The sequence below is a fragment of the Rhinolophus ferrumequinum genome, chromosome 11 (genome assembly GCF_004115265.2).
Source record: "Rhinolophus ferrumequinum isolate MPI-CBG mRhiFer1 chromosome 11, mRhiFer1_v1.p, whole genome shotgun sequence".
Taxonomy (NCBI): Eukaryota; Metazoa; Chordata; class Mammalia; order Chiroptera; family Rhinolophidae; genus Rhinolophus; species Rhinolophus ferrumequinum.
Genome location: NC_046294.1, coordinates 46543175 through 46565281, shown reverse-complemented (window position 1 = coordinate 46565281; position 22107 = coordinate 46543175). Strand labels below are relative to the sequence as shown.

The following is a 22107-nucleotide window of genomic DNA, read 5'->3' as shown; positions in this document are numbered from 1 at the left end:
CAAAAGAGCCAAAAACATACATGAAGAAAAGAAATCTTCTTCATAAATGGTGCTGGGAAAATTGGAAAGCTAAATGGAAAAGAATGAACCAGACTGCCACTTGTCACTATACACAAAAATTAACTCAAAGTGGATCAAAGACCTACATATAAACCTGAAACAATAAAATACATAGAAGAAAGCATAAGTACTAAACTTATGGACTTGGTCTTAGAGAAGATTATATGAATTTAATGCCAAAGTCTAGCGAAGTAAAAGCAAAAATAAATGAGTGAGGACTACACCAAACTAAAAAGCTTCTGCACAGCAAAGTAACCATCAACAAAACAAAAAAGACAACCAACTTAATGGGAGAAGATATTTGCAAATAATACTTCTGATAAGGGCTAATATCAAAAATATATTAAGAACTCATACATCTCAACAACAACAAAAAATCCAATTAAAAAATGGACAGAGGTTTTAAAACAGATACTTTTTCCAAGAAGACATACAAACTGCCAACAGATTTTTGAAAAGATAATCATTTCACTAGCTATTAGGGAAATGCAATAAAAACTACAATGAGATACCACCTCACATCTGTTAGAATGGCTATTATAAACAACACAAAATAACAAGTGTTGGAAGTGAAGTGAAGAAAAGGGAAGCCTCATACACTGCTGGTGTGAATATAAATTGGTATAGTCACTATGGAAAACAGTTGGAGTTTCCTCAAAAAAATTAAAAATGGGCTATATATAGCGCAGGATCCCTCTTCTGGGTATTTGCCTGAAAAAAATTGAAAACATTTATTCATAAAGATGTATGTACCCCTATGTTTGTTGCAGCATTATCCACAGTGGCCAAGACATGGAAACAACCTCAGTGTCCTTTGATGGATGGCTGGATAAGGAAGATGTGATACATATATACAATGGAATACTATTCAGCCATAAGAAAAATATTAAATATCCGCCATTTGTGACTACACAGATGGATCTTGAGAGTTTCACGCTGAGATAAATCAGACAGAAAAGGACAGGAACCATATGATTTCACTCATATATGGGATATAAAACTGAAAGCAACAAATGAACCAACAAAACGAAGAACAGCAAAAAAAAAGCCAAACATACACACAGATAGCAATATTGTGGTTACCAGAGGGGAAAGGGGATTGGGCAAGTTGAAGAGAGTAGAGGGGATCAAATATATGGTGACAGAAAGAAACTAGACTTTGGGTGGCGAGCTCACAATGCAATATACAGTTGATGTGTCATAGAATTGAACACTTGAAACTTGTATAATCATATTAATGTATGTCACCTCAATAAATTTAATTAAAAATACCAAAAAAGAAAAGAAATAAAAAAACAATTTCAAACAAAGGTAAGGGAAAGAAAAGATCAAGTGTTGACTAAAAGAGAATCTTGAACTGTGGTTGACTGCTAATGGGGAAGTGAAATAGTCCAGTTATTGTGGAAACAATATGGCAATTTCTCAAAAATTAAACATAGGAGGTGGCTGGATGGCTCATGTGGTTAGAGTGCCAGCTCTGAACAACATGGTTGTCGGTTCGATTCCTACATGGGCCAGTGAGCTGCGCCCTCCACAACTAGATTGAAGGGCAACAACTTGGAGCTGTCAGGCCCTGGAGTAACATGAGGTTGCCCAATATTCACCAGTAAAAATAAATAAATAAATAAATAAAACTGACCAGGAGAAAAAAATTAAACAGAATTGCCATATGATCCAGCAATTCCACTTCTGATTTTTATACCCCTACCCCCAAAATATAAAGTAGGGACAAGAGTATATATATGTGCATCTATATTCATAGTAATATTATTGACAAGAGCCAAAGGTAGAAGTAACCCAAGTGTCCATCCATGGATGAATAAGCAAAATGTTTTCCATACATACATATTATTCAACCTTAAAAAGTAAGAATTCTAACACATGCTACAACATTGATGAATCTTGAGGACAGTATGCTAATTGAAATAAGCCAATCACAAAAGGACAAATATTGTATGATTTCACATATTTTGAAGAATGTAGATTAGTCAAATTCATAGAGACAGTAAATAGAATGGTGGTGACCAGGGACAGTGTGGAGGGGACAATAGATACAGAATTTCAGATTAGGAAGATGAAAAATATTCTGGAGATGGATGGTGGTGATGATTGCACAATAGTGTCAATATACTTAGTGTCATTGAATTTTACACTTAAAAATGATTAAAATGGTAAATGTTATGCTATGTATATTTTACCGTAATAAGTAAGTCTGAGAATAAAAAGTCGGAGAAGACTGAATTTAACAAATTTATGTAGTTGGTACAGAGCACCCAGAATGAAGGCATATTATTCATAGAAACACGGTGTTTGTTTGTGAAACAGCAAGGAAATACAAGAAATCTAAGAAGTGTGGTAAAGTCGGTCATGATCACAATTTGGAGATAGAATGCCTTGTAATGTTATGTAATAGAAAGTGCTTTAAACCTTCTAAGACTCCTGGATGAATATAATTGAAGCAGAAGTAAATAAGGCAAGATAACTTTGTAAGAACAACTGATAATTTAATAATGTAGGAAATCAGGAACTTTCTTCTATATACAGTTGATAAAAATATTTTATAGTCAGTACCAACTCTAGTCAAACAAGTTGCTGTGTCAAGTACCTTTATGAGTATCTGTCCTTGGATCCAGGAAGCAGAGTACCTTCAGGTATCAGTATTTTTTTTTTTTTTTTTTTGGCTTTGAGTATGAGTGTGTGAAGGGAAAGCATGGGCATCAGAAATATCTTGTGCTGATTTTAGAAAAGACCACAAGACAACATTGCATTCATTTGAAGATACCGAGTACTAGTTGTGTGTATATATGTGTGTATGTTTTGGTAGTAATGCCTATCTGCCTTTTTGTGTGTTTCTCTTACGTCTGCTTCTCTTATACTCCCTCCTTCCTGAAGCAGAATTTCATCATTTTCCAAGGAGACTTTGAGATCATAGTCCCAAAACCTATGTCCAAAAGGTGATTATGATTTAGGTTTATTTTCAGGGCTGTCCCTTTGGAGATTGAGGGCCAAAAATTTCAAACTCTATTCTCTGAGGTAGGCATAATAGGGACTCTCTAGTTCACATTCCTGTTGGAGATAGGTTATGTGTTGACTAAAAATCTAAGTGAGTCTTAAGCAGAATCTCTGTTTTACCTCATGAAGGTAATATTAAGGAAATAGCTCAAAAATGTTTCAAAAACAAACAACCCTTTTCCCCTCAAAAAACAATTATTTAAGAATTGAATATCAATTCACTCCCAGGTAAATTTAGAATTAAAAAGAATACTTCTTTTATTCCAAACCAAGGAAAACTGATGTTATGAATTTGACTCTGGAATCATTGGCTGGACTTATTTTAACTTTTGACAGTCATCTGAACAGCCGGCACATGAGCCCGCCCTTCACTCCTGGAATCCATCTACACTCCTGTTGGGAACATAATGGGTTTCTAATAGAAGTGAAGGTCATATCATGATAGATATAGGGCCTGAAAAGTAATTTTCCTCTGTTACATTTGATTCGTGTTTTGCTGGAATTTTTGGCAGAGTTTAGGATAAGCACGATTCTTTTCTTTCTCAATGAAGATTGATGAACAGAAACCAGTTTTTTTTTCTTTTTTCTTTTTTTTTTTTAGAGAACAGAAAAATTTCAAACTCTAGATAAATGGAAACCACAGACCTGTCTTTTGCATCGCTGCATGTATTTTATTCATTAATTAAAATAAAAAATATGAGACTAAGTTTTCTGATAATACAGTACTATATGTAAGTGTGGGGATCTTAACCTGCCCGTTTTCTTAAAGGTATTAGTTTTAATTGCTTTTTAAAAAATTTATCGGGATGACATTGAGTAGTAAAATTAGATAGGTTTCAAAAGTAAAATTCTATAATACATCACCTATGTATTGCATTGTGTGTTCAGTACACAGAGCCAGTTCTCCTTCCATCATATTTGACTCCCTTTACCCTCTACTACCACTCTGCCTCCCCCCTTAAACGCTGGTAACCATTAAACTGTTGTTTGTGTCTATGAGTTTTTGTTTGTTTGTCTTGGTCGCTTGTTGCTAACGGTTTTATATCTCGCGTATGAGTGAAATCATATGGTTCTTGACTTTTTCTGTCTGACTTATTTTGTTTAGCATAATCTCAAGATCCATCCATGTTGTTACAAATGACAGTATTTCATCTTTTCTTATGGCTGAATAATATTCCAGTGTATATATACCACATCTTCTTTATCCAACCATCTATCGTAGGATACTTCGGTAGTTTTCAAGATTTGGCCACTGTGAATAATGCTGCAGTGAACATAAAGGTACGTACATCTTTACAGATAAATGTTTTCAGATTTTTGGGCTAGATACCCAGAAGAGGAATTGCTGGTTTGCATGGTCCGAGGCCTTCCCAAATACTTTGAAACAGACATTTAATGTATTTTTCAATATCTTTAGAAAAGTACATAATGAATATTTGTTTCTTTGTTATGTGCATTTCACTTTAAGTAAAATGGACTTATAATAATTTTAGAAAAATAAATTTATAATAATGTGTGATAGTAAGGAATGATTCTTTATTTTATTATATGATATATTTCAATTTTTACATTTATCTTAACAGTTCAATAGAGTATAATCCTCCAAAATATTCTCTTGAATTACAAGAATTTACACCTCCTTCCTGGTAGTGCTACAAGTTTTATAACTAGCTGAATGTAAACCTTTTCTTTTAAAAAGTAACACTTCAAGAAAAACCGAAGCTTTTGTTCTAAAAATGTGTATTGGCCTGATTGTGGGATTTATTTTCCATCTCCAACTCCCGTCTTATTTTTATTTGCATTCAAGATAGAGAAAAAGAATGACTCAGTAGAAAAGTATTGAAAATGTACCACAACACTTCCTTATAATATCGGCTATGAAGGTTCTATAAAGCCCTACCAGAATTTATGTAGGAGAAAGAATAAGAAAGAGCTTAGCATCTTCAAAATTGTTTAGGAGACAACACTGATATAAGGCAGTCTTAAACTTCTGACAACACAGAAAACAATATAAGAGCAAACTATACAGAGAGTAAGGGAAACATACACACACACACACACATACACACACACACACAGTGCCAAAAAATGTATACACACTTTAAGAAAGGAAAAAGCTGTATTAAAATTATAGTACTCAATATATACTGATAACAAAAGATGAATACAAGTCACATTTGACTTCTGCAATTACAAGAGATACTCAAAGTGGTTATCATCAGTGTAATTTTAATAGTTTTTTCCTTTCTTAAAATGTATATACATTTTTTGACACTTTCTGTGTGTGTGTGTGTGTGTGCGCATGTGTATATTTTTTAATTTGCCAAGGTTGTTGTAGGTTTTTCTAATCTATTTGAATTTGAGTGTCTCTCTACAGATTGCTTCGTTGTATGCAAAATTCATAAATTTTATAAGATAGTTCAAGGCTATTTTAGTACTTTATTTTTACATTACACTCAAAATTTTTCATTCAAGTTAGTGGATTTCTCATAACTAGAGGAGATCATGCAGAGGACCAGGGAAGCTATAGAAGAGAATAATTATTTTATTTCAAATGAAATATAATTCACACACACACTAGAAAATGCATCAATTTAAAGTATACAACTCACTGGTTTTTAGGATATTCACGAAGTTGTGCAGCCATCAGCACTGTCTAATCCTAGAACTTTTCCAGCAATCCAAAACGAAACTCATACCAATAGCATACGTTGCCCCTTTCCAATTTCCCTCCAGTCACTGGTCACCACTAATTCACTCTCTGTCATTATGAATTTGTCTATTCTGAGCATTAAAATAGATGGAAGCATATAGTATATGGTCTTGTGTCTGCCTTCTTCACTGTTGAGACCCAGGGCAAGTAGCCCCAAGAATTCTCACAATGGCGTACTAATTATTTTAAATTAAACTCACTTGAGAAGCAGCAGAAGTGGGAGAAGCTCTCTGACTCTCTTCTCTCTTCAAGTGCAGGAAATAAATCTCCATGTGATAGGTGCCCTCCCTGCTCTTAGGGGCTGAGAGATAACCTTGTTATAAGAGTTTTAAAAATCCAGAGCCCAAAAGCCTGTATAAACAAACCTTGCAATGCCTTTAAAACTTGCTTAGATTCCTTTCTAACGAACACTAACTTTCTTTTGTCCCATCAATTTCTCACAAATGTTATTTTTGTCTAAAAAGTATAAAAAGGTGCCTGGTTTGATCATTTCTTTGAGCCTTATTTTATGACCTGAGCATCATCGTATTGTGAGTCTGTCATAAGCATGTATTAAATAGTTTTTTGTCCAATTAATCTAATCTTGTGTCAATATTATTATTTTATTAGTAGTTTAGCTGCAAGAACTAAAGAAGGGTAGAGGGGGGAGTTTTCCCTGTCTCTGACAGACCCAAGACCAGATACTCCCCAGTTCTCATTCTTCTAGAAACTGGAGCATCTTCTGACCCTGTGTTCCAGTCTGACACCAACTTGCCTCTGGGAAAGAAGCCGGGGATGACAAGAGTAATGCTTCTCTAGGGGCCTCAGAAGGATGATGATGCTCTGTGATCAACTCAGGCACTTAAGAATATCCAGCCACTCTTCCTTTAATATATGCTGGAAATTTTGGTAGAAACAAATCGATGTTACCAGCCTAGTCACATTTCAGGGCAACCCTGGTTCATTCCAGGTAAGTTATTTTTCTTTCCCCTACAAATTGGGAACTGGGAGCTGATAAGTGGTTGTTATGACAGCTTGTTATTTTTTTTAAAATATAGAATAGCGTTTAAATCTTGTTTTACTCAATTTCTCTGTCCATGTTTTCTCTGTGTTTAGAATTTTTTATCAAAAAACAAAAAAAGAATGATGGGCTAGATTAACGTAATTTAGAGTTAAAAGATTTTCATAAGCAATTAGGTCATATTTTCTTGTATTTTTCAATCCCAAGTAATTAAAGGCATAAGCAGGGTTGTTCCCAAGTTTTCTCGGTCTAGTTGACTAGATATTCATTAATTCTAATGTTTTCTGATTCATTGAAAATGAAAAGGATAATTTAGAGGTAAACTGCCATTGGTGTCTATGGAGATGTGGTGAGTGTTTGAGTAATATAGACAGTAGAGAAAAGATAGGAGAATCATATGCCTTGAAATGATTTAGTATCTGATCCCAGCAGCTTAGTTCTCTGTGTATTAGGGTAAAGAACAACCTAAACCTTCTTTTTACCCCCTTGCCTATGGTAGAGATCACTTATTATCATTGTTTCTTCCTCTTCCACTCAGTAAGAAAGAGAAAACCTGTTATATGACAGCATTTAGATTAAAAAAAACACACACACAAAAAAAAACTAAGGGTAATGAAGCTCATACCGTGTTGTATGTCCTAGAAACTGGATTTAATGAAATTTAGATATATGTATTTTCCCACTTTAGTTCTATGCACTCAATTCCAGTAAAAGAGGAATGATTATTACAAATACATTTTTTCCTTGACTCATATGACTTTTTAAAACTGCGACAATGTCTGCAACTCTGATCATTTGATTACTGCTTGGAGGAATGGCCAGTCTTACATATAAGATGATGGAAGAACGCTCTTAAACTTTATAATTTTCTGTGCTCGCTTCGGCAACACATATACTAAAACTTTAGAAATTTCTTCTTTTCATGCAGTTTTCTTCACTTCTATCATCAAGAATTTTTCACTTCTCCGTGTTTTAACTCTCCTAAACATTCCACAGCCTATTTCTGCTTTAACAAAATAATCAGGCTTTTTATAAGCTACCATATACTGAGTATTTGAATTGTTCCAGACACTTATCTGTTCTACATATGATCTCATTGAACACTGGCCTAAGTGAGGGTAATGCCCTCAATTTATAAATGAATAAACTTAGAGTAAAGGGTGTGGTACTTCAGCAAGATTCCACAAATGGTAAGTGAGGGCTTCAGAATTAGGAGGTAGGTCATCTTTATGATTTTCAAGTCATTGGTTTTAACCACTTGCTGAATACCAGGTAAAAGGAAAACATATTCATTGTTTTTCTTGCTACACTTGTTACTCGACGCTTTGAAAGGCCAAAACTCAAAACATCAGAGACTGGAGTAAGGAAAAGTTAATTGATTAAGAAGGTGCCAACTGAGAAGATGGGGTACCTCAAACCCATCTGGTTTGCTGAATTAGGTTAGGGGTTTTTAAGGGGTTGGGGGAAAGGTTATGTGGAAGCGTTGGTGGTGAAAGCCTTAACTGGAGGACCTTCGAACTTGGCCATGGGTGGGAAGGGGCGTGAGCACTGGATTTTTCTGGACAACAGACCCTTCACTTCTGAAAGGGTTCAGGTGTTTAAGTTCCAGTTATATCCCAGTTCTTTGGTTCCAAGGGTGGCGGCAGGAGGTGGGGACACTTTGTTCCTGGGTGCTGATGGAGGTCAAAGTTTAGTTCTCTGCACATATTTCAGCTTCATGACAGGCCGTTTGGCTCTGTTGTCTCTGAAGAGCAACTCAGTATCTTGTTAAACAGGATTGGATCATTTCGAACTGGCTCTGCAGTTTCACACTTGCACCAGCACTCCTAGGTATGTGGGGGCTTTTCCTACACAAGAAATTCTCCAATTCTCTGCAGACATCAGCTCGGTGTCCTATAATTTAATGCAATTATGACACTGTCTACCTGGAGTTAGCATAAAGTCTCACAGGTTAAGGGCTCACTCCCTTAAGACTCTTCCCCATCTCACAGGCTAATTCCAAGCAGTGGGTCCTTAAGTTACACAAAGGTAGTGGGTTGTGAGGCTACCCACAACTTATGTCTGGCTTGGCTATAAAATCAGGGGTTCCCACAACCCCTTCCTTGAGTTTGATAATTTGTTTAATGGCTCACAGAACTCAGGAAAACAGTTTACTTATCAACCAGATGGAAGAGATGCACACGGCAAGGAATGTGGGAAGGAGTATGGAGCTTGCGTAACCTCTCCAGCACCTCTCTATGTTCAGCGACTGGGAAGCTTTCCAAATCTCCTATTTTAGGGATTTTTATGGAAGCTTCATTACATAAGTGTGATTGATTAAATCGGAGGTTAGGGGTGATTCAGTCAATCGCCAACCCCTCTTCTTCCTCAGAAGTCAGGGGAAGTAGGGCAGAAGGTTCCAACCCTCTAATTATAAGTTGTATTCCTCTGGCAACCAGCCCCACCCTGTGGCTATCCAAAAAAAAATCACCTCACTACCATAAACTCAGGTGTAGTTAAAAGGTGCTTGTTAAGAATAGCAAAAGATACTCCTTTTATCTTTATTGCTCTGGAGCTATTTCAGGAACTGAGGACAAAAAACTATTATAACAAAAGGTGCTCCTATTGCTCTTAACAGTTGGGAAATTACAAGGATTTTAAGATCCCTGTGCCACGAAAGGGGATGAAGACTAAATATATATTTCTTATTATAAATCACAATCTGCAAGTAATCTGATAAAGGCATTGTCATCAAGTACATTTGCCTTTAGACTATCAATTATTGAACGATTTTTAAGGAAATAATTATATTTTTAGTTTATGAGATGTTTTTCTCTTTTAGCTTCTACAATTTCTGGCAACTCATATATACAAGTATTAACAACAATGTTCATACATTTCACTATTTCCTTCACCATGTATCCCCATATAACACATATAGGTATCAAAGGAAATTATTTTTCTCAACAATATTTATTGCTTTAATCCATATTTACAACTATGCTGGCCATATTATAATTTATCTATGTAAAAATATCTATATAATATAATTTATATTGTCTATGTATTATATATCTCACTCATTATTATTGTTGCAGGATCACAAGCAGAGATTTCAGTGTCCCTTCATCAATCTTTTTTCATTTAAGAATTATTGAACCCAAAATCCTTTTTTTACTCCTACACAAATAATTTCTGTGGCCATAAAAACAGCAATTTTTCTGACGTTTTTCAAGAAATTGCCATCTAGAGGAAAACAGAAGCAGAGACTTCTATTGCTATTCATCAAGAACTTCTTTTTCCAGGGAGTATGGAGGTGACCAGACCTGAGGAAATGTGTGGGAGTGATTGGGATCAGTGTTTAGACATGGATAGATTGAATCAAAATGTGAAATGTTTAAAATATCAGAGGGCGATTAATGAAATTGAGACCAAAGGAAGAAAAAAGTGTTTGTGTTGTTGTTGTTGTTGTTGTTTTTAATGGATTTGAATCTCCCCCCGCCCCCAAAGTAATGAGTCAAAATCTGGAAAGATTGTTGAACTAGGGAGGTATTAAGAAATGAGGATTGTATTCAAAGGATCTTCAGCATTCAAATCACAGCTAATCACTCATAGTATAGTATAAAGTTATTTAAAAAAAAAGTAGGGAGTCCACTATGCAAAACAGGATTAAAATTTTACCCAGAGCTCAAAGAGTCTAGAGACCCGCTGATCTTTAACTTCTGGGGAGAATACATAGTTATGTTAATCTAGCTTCAGAGTATATCTAAACCAGCCAGAATTGTTGTTTTTAATAAATATACTATTTTAAATTGTCCTATTTTAAATTGTCCATACTTCTTGAATGTGGTACTTCTGTTTTTCTTTTTCTTTTTCTCCTTTTTTTGTTCTTCTCCTCACTCCTAAGCACCAGTTAAAATAGTTTCTATTCCACACTCCCTATTCCACTCAACAAATCTACCTTAAACATAAGTGAGTCTTAATTCACTTAGAAGACAAATTTCTTCTGTCTGTGTTTGAAAGACTACTCTTCAAATCTTTCCTAAGGGTTACATTTTGTGCCCTAAAAAACATTAGTTTGTTCAATATTTAGATGAAGGAATGAGTTACTATAAGAAAGGTAGACTCTCTTCTATAATACTCTATTTGAAACACGATGCCAATGACTCACGGATAAATAACTTGCTCCCCAGCACCAGGAACCATGGGAGTAATATTGAAGGCTGTCACAGGATTATACATTAATGCAACAGGGCAACAGAAACAGGATTTCTTCTGTGACACCAAGTCTCCTGGGCTGGCATCTAGAAGTAGATGAAGAAAAACAACTAATGGTGGCTTTTCAGACAAACTAGACTAGAGCTCATTAAAGATGTCAAAAAGCAGTGCTCTCAGTTTCATGGTTTCCATTTTCAAAAGAGCTAAGTCACAAATCCTGAAATTTTCCCATTTTTCAGCTCTGGTAGGTCGGCAGGATTGTTTGTCTCTGCCATTCTGACATGTATTGTAGAACCTCAGATCATTCTGGTTAAATTGCCATCCAAAGCACTGAAATTATTTGTTCAATGTTTAGTACAGCTGAATAATAATGGTTGAATGATAGTGAGGGCTAAAGCCTTTTGACATCTCATTCAATTTTCTCCTGCAGGTTATCAGAATCAGTGTTAAGAAGAATGTCGTCCATCAATACATCATATTTGAACCCCATAACTGTAATCTTGATTGGAATTCCTGGACTATTCCTGGACATGTGCAGTTTTGGATTGGGTTTCCTTTTTTGCTGTGTGCCTGGTGGCTCTTTTGGGAAATATCATTTTATTAATCACCATCCCCACAGAATCCAGCTTGCACCAGTCCATGTACATCTTCCTGGCTGTGTTGGCAGCCTCTGACATAGGATTCTGTGCAGCCATTGCTCCCAAGATGTTGGCTATCTTCTGGTTCAGATCTTGTTCCATGGCCTTTGACACCTGCCTAGCCCAACTGTTCTTCATTCACACATTGCAGTGCATGGAGTCTGTCATCCTTTTGGCCATGGCTTTTGACCGTTATATTGCCATCTGTGATCCACTGAGGCACACATCCATCCTCACACCTTCTATTCTGGGTCGCATGGTAGTGATGGTGGCAATAGGAGCTACAGTGCTAGTTGGTCTGTTACCCATTTTAATCAAAAGACTGCATGTTTTCCGTTCCATTCTTATTGCCCACTCTTACTGTGAGCACATGGCTGTGGTCAAACTGGCTGCAGAAGACATCCAAATCAATAAAGCATGTAGTCTTTTTGTGGGTTTTACAGTTCTGGGATTTGACACGATTTTTATCCTTATATCCTATATCCTTATTTTCCAGGCTGTTTTTCGTCTACATCGAAAAGAGGCAAGACTCAAGGCACTTAATACATGTACAGCTCATATTTTGGTTTTCCTTGAATTTTATATTCTTGCCTTTTTCTCTTTCTTCAGCCACCGTTTTGGACATGTTGCCCCCTCTACACACATTATTCTGTCTACTATTTACCTCCTTGTCCCTCCTGCACTCAACCCTATTGTTTACGGTGTAAAAAATAAGGTAATTCGTAAACGTGTGGCACAGATTTTTTGTGAATCATGGGTTCCAGCAGTGATTTATCAAATGTCTGTTGTCATGTAGAGAATTCTTCTATTTCCTAGAGATGGAGAGAGGTGGGACTCTGTGTGTTCATTATTCGGAGTCACATCATCATGCTCATCTTAAAGGCATTTATTTCCAAAACTACAGCTAGGTTGATATAAAAAATATCCAGGTTAATACTGATATTAGCTCTTTATCTGTAATGCATTTGATTGCTAATCTAATCTTTATCATTTCATTCCTTTTACTTTCATTGTGTTTAATTTGCAGTTCTTTTTATTTCTTTATAAGAAAGTTTTGATTAATGGTTTTCAAACTTTCCATTTTGTAATATATGTATTTTCAAGTATGGATTTATTTTAACCATTGCTTTTGTTGCATACCCTATATTTGACACTCTGTATTCTTATTTTATTAAAAATAAGACTAATATTCATTGTGATTTCTGTGTTAACCCATGAGATATTAAGACATACTCATATATACATGGTCAATTAACTTTTGAATAAGATGTCTTAGCAATTTAATGGGAATTAAAATGTCTTCCCAAAATGTAGAGCTAGAACAACTAAATGAGTGTCCAAAAAAATGAACTGTGACATCTGTCAGGTCTCTGAACGTTATAGACCTTGACTTAATGTTAGGTCTCTGAATGTTAGCTCTCAGAGACCTTGACTTACAGACAGAACCATGACTGCAAGAAAACAACAAAATGTCTTTTGGCCTGCACCTGCAGACAGAGCCAAACTTGCGATAACAGAAAATGCTATAAACAGCTACTGGCTTGCCGGCAGTAAACATTTTCTGTTCAAACAATATTACCCTGTCAGCATAGTCCCTATAAAACCCTCCTCACCCTCTCCTCTGGGCTGCAAGTCTCCTTTAGACATGCAGCCCAGACTGTAGCCATCTTTTGCTCAGACCAGTAAACTTTTCTTTCATACAATAAAAACTTTCTTAACTTGCCCGACCATGTGCATTCCTTTACTGCAGACCTATCAACATCCACCTCATGATACGTACCAAAGTTACCCACCTTATAATACGTACCAAAGTTATCTTACGGTGAATCATATTTCTAAGCAAAGAAAAATATATGAAGCTCTGGTCTGAAATCTAGACCTTATTAGAGAAGGAACAGCACTGAATCATAGAAAGACTGAAAAGTGGCCGTGATATTGCTCTAGTGGAACTTGCCAGATATCCACCCTGTAGGGTGCTAGGAAGAGCTGTTCATGAGTTGCTAAAGAATCTGTTGGCCACTGGATGCTGCTTGCTTCATGCACTGCAGAATCTGAGCCCTAGAGAACTTGCGAGAACTCTAGGAGCCTGCTGGAAACTAGACAAGGCACCCAAACTGCAAGAGACTGTAGAGTGAGCACACAGCAACCAGGAAGCAAAGCCCCTCTCTTCCTGCAGTGCCTTACCAGTGCCCTCTACTGACGAAGGTTAGCATTGTACCAGCTGGTAAAGAAAAAGTACTTAAGAGGGCCAAGGTACATACACTTTCACAGAGAAGGCAAAAGTTAATTTGGATCTGAGAAGCAGTCAATCGTTAACCAGCACAGCTTGCATGACAAATAATAAATTTGTTGGTACATGAACTGGAAGCACAATATGCAACCTAGCTAGTCAGGCATTTATCTTCATTGAATGTACTACTCACAACAGTCTTCACCTAAATAGGTAGAAAAAAAAATTCCTTTAACATTTGTTAAAAAAATCCCATGGGACAGAATGAACACACAGAAGTTCACTTTATTCTGATACTATGGCCAGCAATAGGGGTACAAACCACAAACCAAGCGTAAATACTCAGCTCTCCTGAAATCAACGGTGGGAACATTCTTAAGAGCTGGGTTTGGCTGGGGGGTGAAGGAGGATGGATTATAGGCCATCTGTGTTTGCTAATTGGCTATACACCGTGAGAATTAAACTTTATCTTTATAACAGGAGAGAATTTTACAACTTGGAACAAGGGCACACCAAAATTAGGCTCCTACCCTCCTACAGAGACTGGGAAATAGCTGCAACATCATTCTTGATGAATACATTTCAAAGGGATAGCCCCCAGATCCTGAGAAAGCCAGTCATAACTTGTAACACTCTCCACTCTTTTAATTGAGTTATATCTCAAAGGACAGAGAAATAATTTATAATTAAAAGTTTTCTAAAGTAAATGCTCTAAGAAAAGAGAAAATGACATGATAGATTTTCATTCCCTGTGATTTTTGATCTCTAATAACCCACAAGAGCCAATAGCTCTTGTAGGATGCCATGAAACTAACTTTCCGGGACCCACAAGAAAAGGAGGTCAATTACTGCAGAAGGTTTATACAACAGGAAGGCCCACACCTTACCACAAAGGATTACCACAAAAAAACTATAATTCCTTTAGACAAGTTCTACTTCAGAACAACTTACAAATGAGGAGTCTTTTCCACCCCCGTTTTTTGTCTTTTTCTCTTATCTTTCTTTTCTTTTTCTTTTTTTTAACAGTAAACAACGATGCTTGGTAACAGTTATGGGTCCATTTGTATAATTCTCTAGGGAAATAGATCTATAAAGTTAACCTGAGGTCAAATCTGTCCTCCCATTTTGTGACCTTTCATTAAAACCTGAAAAGTAAATATGTGTATGTATATTATATCTTTGATCATAAGCATTTGTATCGTCTAGTAGGTCATTAATATCCTCTCTGTAACTTGACCAATCAGATTATTGCCTTGGCCAATTAATTTTCCTAGGCCCCTTATAGCTTTTTATTTTTTACTTTTCTTATTATTTAATTTATTATATATTTATTTGTTTATTTTGTTAGTTTCGCGTGTATATAACAATGCAATAATTAGACAGTTCACCCCTCTCAAAGTGAAAGCCTCCAACAATCTATTGCCCTGCTGACATCATAAATATTTATTACAGTACCATTGACTCTATTCCCTATGCTATACTCCATATCCCATGACTATATATATATTAGATTATAGTTGACATACAATATTATTCAGCTTCAGCTTTAGCTTCAGGTGTACCACGCAGTGGTCAAGCATCTACACCACCCATGAAGTGGTCTCCCTAATAAGACATGTGCCCATCAAACACCCAACAAAATCTTTACAACATTATTAATTATATCCCCAAACTGTCTTTCATATCCCTGCGGCAATATTGTAATTACCAATTTATGCTGTCTAATTCCTTCCCCTTCTCCCTCATCCCCACCCCTTTCCCTTCTAGCAACCATCAGTTTTCCTCTGTATCTCTGGGACTATTTCTGTTACTTTGCTCATTTATTCAGTTCTTTAGATTCCACATATAAGTGAGATCATATGGTATTTGTCTTTCTCCGACTTCTTTACTTTTTAAAAATTAGCATATTTGGGATAATTGTCGATCACATACAGTTGGAAGATATAATACAGAGAGATCCTCTGTACCCTTTACGCAGTTTCCTCCTATGGTAGTATCTTACAAAACTACAGTATAATACTATAACTGAGATACTGATATTGATACAGTAAACATAAAGAAAATGCCCGTCACTACAAAAATCTGTCCAATTTATAACCATATCCACTTCCTTCCTTTCTTACCCCTTTCTTAGTCCCTGAAAACCACTAATCTGTTCTCTATTTCTATAGTTTTGTCACTTTAAGAATGTTATAAATGGAACCATAAATTATGTAACCCTTTGGGACCGGCTTTTTCCACCGAGCATAATTTCCTGGAGAGTCATACAGGTTGTTGCATGAATTAATAGTTTGTTCTTTGTTGTTCTGAGCTGTGTTTCATGGTATGGATGCATCACAGTTTGCATCACCTATTGAAGGACCTCTGCTTTGCTTCCAGGTTTTGACTATTATAAATAAAATCTCTATAAACATTAACATTTATTTTTGTGTGAACATAAGTTTTCATTTGTCTTCTATAAATGCCCAGGAGCATAATTTCTGCGTTGTATGGAAATTTATATGTTTAGTTTTTTGTTTTTAAGGGAACTGCCAAATAGTTTTCCAGAGTGGCCGGATCATTTTACATTTCTAACAGCAAAGTATGAATGATCAAGTTTCTTTCCATCCTCCTCAGAATTGGGTGGTGCCATTTAAAAATTTTTTTCCATTCCAATAAATGTAATGATACCTTATTGGGATTTTAATTTGTGTTTCCTAATGACTAATAATGTTGAGCATTTTTGTGTTTATAATGATCAATTTATCCTCTAAGTGAAATGTTTCTTTCTGTCTTTTGCCCATTTTCTAATAGCATTGCTTATTTTACTGATTTTTAAAAAGATTTTTATTAAAAAATATAGCTAACATACAATATTATATTAATTTCAGGTGTACACTATTGTTATTCAACCCCCCCCCCCCCCCCCCCCCCCCCCCCCCCCCCCCCCCCCCACATTAATGCCTGAAGAAATTATCATCATGATAAGTCCAGCAACCACTTGACACCATACCATGCTATCACAGTACTATTGACTATATTCCCTATGCTGTACATTAGATCCCCATGACATATTTGCTTTATACCTGGAAATTTGAATGTCTTATTCCTCTCCATCTTTTTCCCCCCTTTTCAGATTTTTCAATTACAGTTGATATTCAATATTATCTTATATTAATTTCAGGTATATAACATAGTGGTTAGACGTTTATATAATTTAAGAAGTCTCCTGATTAGTCTCATACCCACCTGTGCCCCTACGTAGTTATTACCATATTATTGATATATTCCCTAGGCTTTATTTTACATCCCTATGACGGTTTTGTAACCACCAATTTGTACTTCTTAATCCCTACACTTTTTTTACCCTGCCCCCAACACCTTCCCATCTATCCAATAACTTTAGTATCCATCTGACACCATATATAGTTATTACAATATTATTGGTTATATTTCTTATACTATACCCTACATCCCCATGACTACTGTGTAACAATGAATTTGTACCTCTTAATCCCTTCTCCTTTTCACTAACCCCAATGCCCCTCCCAAATGTTCTCTGTATTTATGAGTTTGTTTCTGTTTTGTTTGTTTGTTTATTTTGTTCTTAGATTCCACATATAAGCAAAACCACATTGCACCTGTCTTTGTCTGACATACTGCACTCAGCTGCCTCCACGTCTTAACCATTGTGAACAATGCTTCAGTAAATATATGGACACACATGTCCCCTCGAAGTAGCAATTTGGAGTTCTTTAGATAAATACCCAGAGGTGGAATTACAGGATCCTTCTTGTCTCTTCTTATAGCCTTTGTTTTAAAGTCTATTTTCTGGTGTAAGTGTTGCTACCCCAGCTTTGTTTGTTTGTTTGTTTCCATTTTCATGGAATGATTATTTTATCCCTTTACTTTCAGTGTGTGTGTGTGTCTTTCAATCTGAAGTGAATTTCTTGTAGGCAACATATGTATGGGTTTTGTGTTCTTATCCATTCAGCCCTCCAATGTCCTTTGATTGAAGCATTTAATCCATTTAAAATGAAAGCAATTGTTGATAGATATGTAGTTATTACCATTCTATTATTCAAATTTTTATCTTGTTTTGTTTGTTTTTGTTTTAAAGATGTTCCTCTAACATCCTTGCAACACTGGTTTGGTGGTCATGAACTCCTTTATCTTTTTCTTGTCTGGGATGCTCTTTACTGTACTTCAATTTTAAATGATAGCCTTTTGGGTAGAGTAATCTTGGTTGTAGGTGCTTGCTTTCCATTACTTTAAATATTTTGTGACAATCCCTTCTAACCTTCAAAGTTTATGTTGAGAAATCAGCTGATAGTTTATGGGAGTTCCCTTGTAGAGGACTAACTGCTTTTCTCTTGCTGCTTTTAGGATTCTCTCTTTGTCTTTAACCTTTGCCATGTTAATTATGATGTGTCTTGGTGTAGGCCTGTTTGGGTTCATCTTGTTTGGGACTCTGCACTTCCTGGCCTTGTATCTCTATTTCCTTCGCCAGGTTTTCAGTCATTATTTCTCCAAATGGGTTTTCTTTCTCTTTCTTTCTTCTTCTTTTTTTTTTTGGGATCCCAAAAATTTATTGGGATGACAATTGTTAGTCAAGTTGCATTAATTTCAGGTGTACAATTCTGTATTACATCCTCTATAAATCACATTGTGTGTTCACCATCCAGAGTCAGTTTTCTTTCCATCACCATATATTGATCCCCTTTACCCTCATCTACCACCCCTTACCCCTTTACCCTCTGGTAACCACTAAACTATTGTCCATGTCTATGAGTTTTGTTTCTCATTTGCTTGTCTTGTTCTTTTGTTATTTTTGGTTTATACACCACATATCAGTGAAATCATATGGTTCTCTACTTTTCTGTCCAACTTATTTCGCTTAGCATTATAATCTCAAGATCCATTCATGTTGTCACAAATGGTACTATTTCATCTTTTCTTACTGCTGAATAGTATCCCATTGTGTATATATACCACAACTTCTTTATCCATTCATCTATCGAAGGACATTTTGGTTGTTTCCATGTCTTGGTCACCATAAATAAAGTTGCAATGAACATTGGAGCACAACTGTCTATATGGATAAATGTTTTCATATATTTAGGGTAGATACCCAGGAGAGGGATTGCTCGGTCATATGGTAATTCTATTCGTATTTTTTTGAGGAACCTCCACATTGCCTTCCATAACGGCTGCACCAGTCTGCATTCCCACCAACAGTCTATGAGGGTTCCTTTTTCTCCACAGCCTCTCCAACACTTGTTACTATTTGTCTTGTTGATGATAGCCATTCTGACCTGGGTGAGGTGATATCTCATTGTGGTTTTTATTTGCATTTCTCTGATGATTAGCAATTCCTTGCTCACTCTTTTCTCCTTCTGATACCCCCTATGATGCTAACGTCTTTACTCTTGATTTTTGTCCCAAAGTTTAAACTGTCTTCATTTCTTGGAAATGTTAAAGGGACTTCTTTAAAAAGAAAAAAAAGACAAACAAAAAGAAAACATAAATATTAGTAATAAAATGACAATAACTATGTATTCATCAATAATCACTTTAAATGTAAATAGATTAAATGCTCCAATAAAAAGACATGAGGTAGTGGAATAGATAAGAAAATAAGACCCATACATGTGCTATCTACAAGAGATCCACATCAGATCAAAATACACAAATAGACAAAAGTAAAGGATAGAAAAATATATTTCATGCAAATGTAAATGAAAAATAAGGTGGGGTAGCAATAGTTATATCAGACAAAATAGACTTTAAATCAAGATTATGTAATAAGAGGCAAAAAAGGACATTGCACAATGACACATGGATCAATCCAACAAGAGAATATAACCCTAGTAAACATATGCACCCAATATAAGAGCACCTAAACATATAAAGCAAATATTGACTAGCATAAAAAGAGAGATTGGCAGTAATACAGTCATAGGAGAGGATTTTTAACACCTCATTGACACCAATGGACAGATCTTCCAGACAGAAAATCGACAAGAAAACAGCAGACTTAAATGACACAGACCTGATGGATTTGATATTTTTAGGGCATTCCACCCCAAAGTAACAGAATATATACTCTTTCCAAGTGCATAGGGAACATTTTCCAAGACAGACCACATGTTAGGTCACAAAACAAGTATCAATAAATTCAAGAAGATTGAGGTCATTTAAGGCATGGTCTCCATTGATAATGGTGTGAAACTAGAAATAAATTACAAAAAAATCCCTAAAAACACACACAAACATGAGGAGGCAAAATAACATGCTACTACACAATGAATGGGTTAACAATGAGCTCAAAGAAGAAATCAAAGATTTCTTCTTTTCATTTGAGACAAATGAAGATGAAAACACAATGACCCAAAATCTATAGCAAAGTGAAAGTAGTCCCAGGAAGAAAATTCATAGCAATACTGGAGGCCCACCTCAAGAAAAAAGAAAAATCTCAAACAATCTAACTTTACATTTAAAAGAACTGAAAAAAAACCACCACAAAACAAACAAACAAACAATCCAGCAAACAAAGCCCAAAGTGAGTAGAAGAAAGAAAATAATAAAGATCAGAGCAGAAATAAACAAAATATAGGCTAAAAAAATACAAAAGATCAATGAAACCAAGAACTGGTTTTTTTTAAATATAAACTTGATAAGCCTTTAACCAGCCTCATCAAGAAAAAAGAGAGAAGACCTAAATAAATAAAATCAGATGAAAATGGAGAAGTAAGAACAGACACCACAGAAATACAAGAAATTATAAGAAAAATCCTATTAGCAATTGCATGCCAACAATTGGACAATCTGGAGAAATGGATAAATTTCTAGATGCATACAATCTTCCAAGGATGAAATCAAGAAGAATCAGAAAATCTGAATAGACTGATTACTACTAATGAAATAATATCAGTAATGAAAAAATTCCCAACAAACATAAGTCCTGGACTGGATGGCTTTATGGGTGAGTTTTACCAACATTCAAGAAGAGTTAATACCTATTCTTCTCACCCTATCCTAAAAAATTCAAGAGGAGGGAAGGCTCCCAAGTTCATTCTACAAGCCCACCATTACCCTGATTCCAAAACCAGACAAAAGACATTACAAAATGAAAACTATAGGCCGATATCCCTCATGAACATAGATACAAAAATATTCAACAAAATATTAACAAGCTGCATTTATCAATACCTTAAAAAGATCATACCCATGATCAAGTGGGATTTGTTCCTGGGATTGCAATGTTGGTTGATATCCACAATCAATTATGTAATGCACCACATAAACAAAATGAAAGATAAAAGTCATATGATCACATAAATAGATGCAGCAAAAAGCATTTGCAAAAATCCAGATCCATTTATGATAAAAGCTCTCAATAAAGTGCGAATAGAGGGAACATACTACAATATAATAGAGGCCATATATGACAAACCTGCAACTAACATACTCAACAGGAAAAAACTAACAGCAATCTCCTAAGATCAGGAACAAGAACAGGCTGCCCATTTTCACACTTTATTCAACATAGTATTGGAAGTCCCAACCACAACAATTAGACAAGAAAAGACATAAAAGGCATCCACATTGGAAAGAAAAAATTAAAACTGTCGTTATTTGCAGATGACATGATACTGTATGTAGAGAACTCCAAAGATTCCTCCAAGAAAAATATTAAAACTGATAAATGAATTCACTAAAGTAGCAGGATACACAATTAATATTCAGAAGTCAATTGCATTTTATATGCCAAAAATAAACTGTCAAAAAAAGAAATTAAGAAAATTATCCCATTTGCAATTGCATCAGATAAAAAAAACACACACCTATGAATAAATTTAACCAAGGAGGTAAAAGACTGTTCTCAGAAAACTATAAGACACTGAAGAATAAAGTGAAGAATATGCAAATAAATTGAAACATATACCACGGTCTGGGGTAGAAAAAATTAGCATAGCTAAAAATGTCCATTAACCCAAAGAAATCTATAGATTCAATGCAATCCCTATTAAAATACCAATGGCATTTTTCACAGAACTAGAACAAATAATCCTAAAATTTATATAAAGACCCTGAATAGCGATGACAATCTTGGAAAGAACAAAAAAATTGGAGGTATCACACTACCTGATTTCAAACTGTACTACAAGTCTATAGTAATCAAAAATGCATAGTGTTGGCAAAAAACAGACAAATAAATCAATGGAACAGAATAGTGAGATTAGAAATAATCCCACAACTATTAATATATGGTCAT

At 35.4% G+C, this 22107-nt stretch overlaps 1 protein-coding gene across 1 annotated transcript; it reads left to right on the top strand.

The window, feature by feature from the left end:
• Positions 1 to 11437: 11437 nt before the first annotated feature.
• LOC117029727 (olfactory receptor 52A1-like) lies at positions 11438 to 12416 on the top strand. The gene is given in 3 exon segments (XM_033118925.1): positions 11438 to 11506; positions 11509 to 11536; positions 11539 to 12416. Coding segments are annotated over 3 exon segments (975 nt in total).
• Positions 12417 to 22107: the final 9691 nt, after the last annotated feature.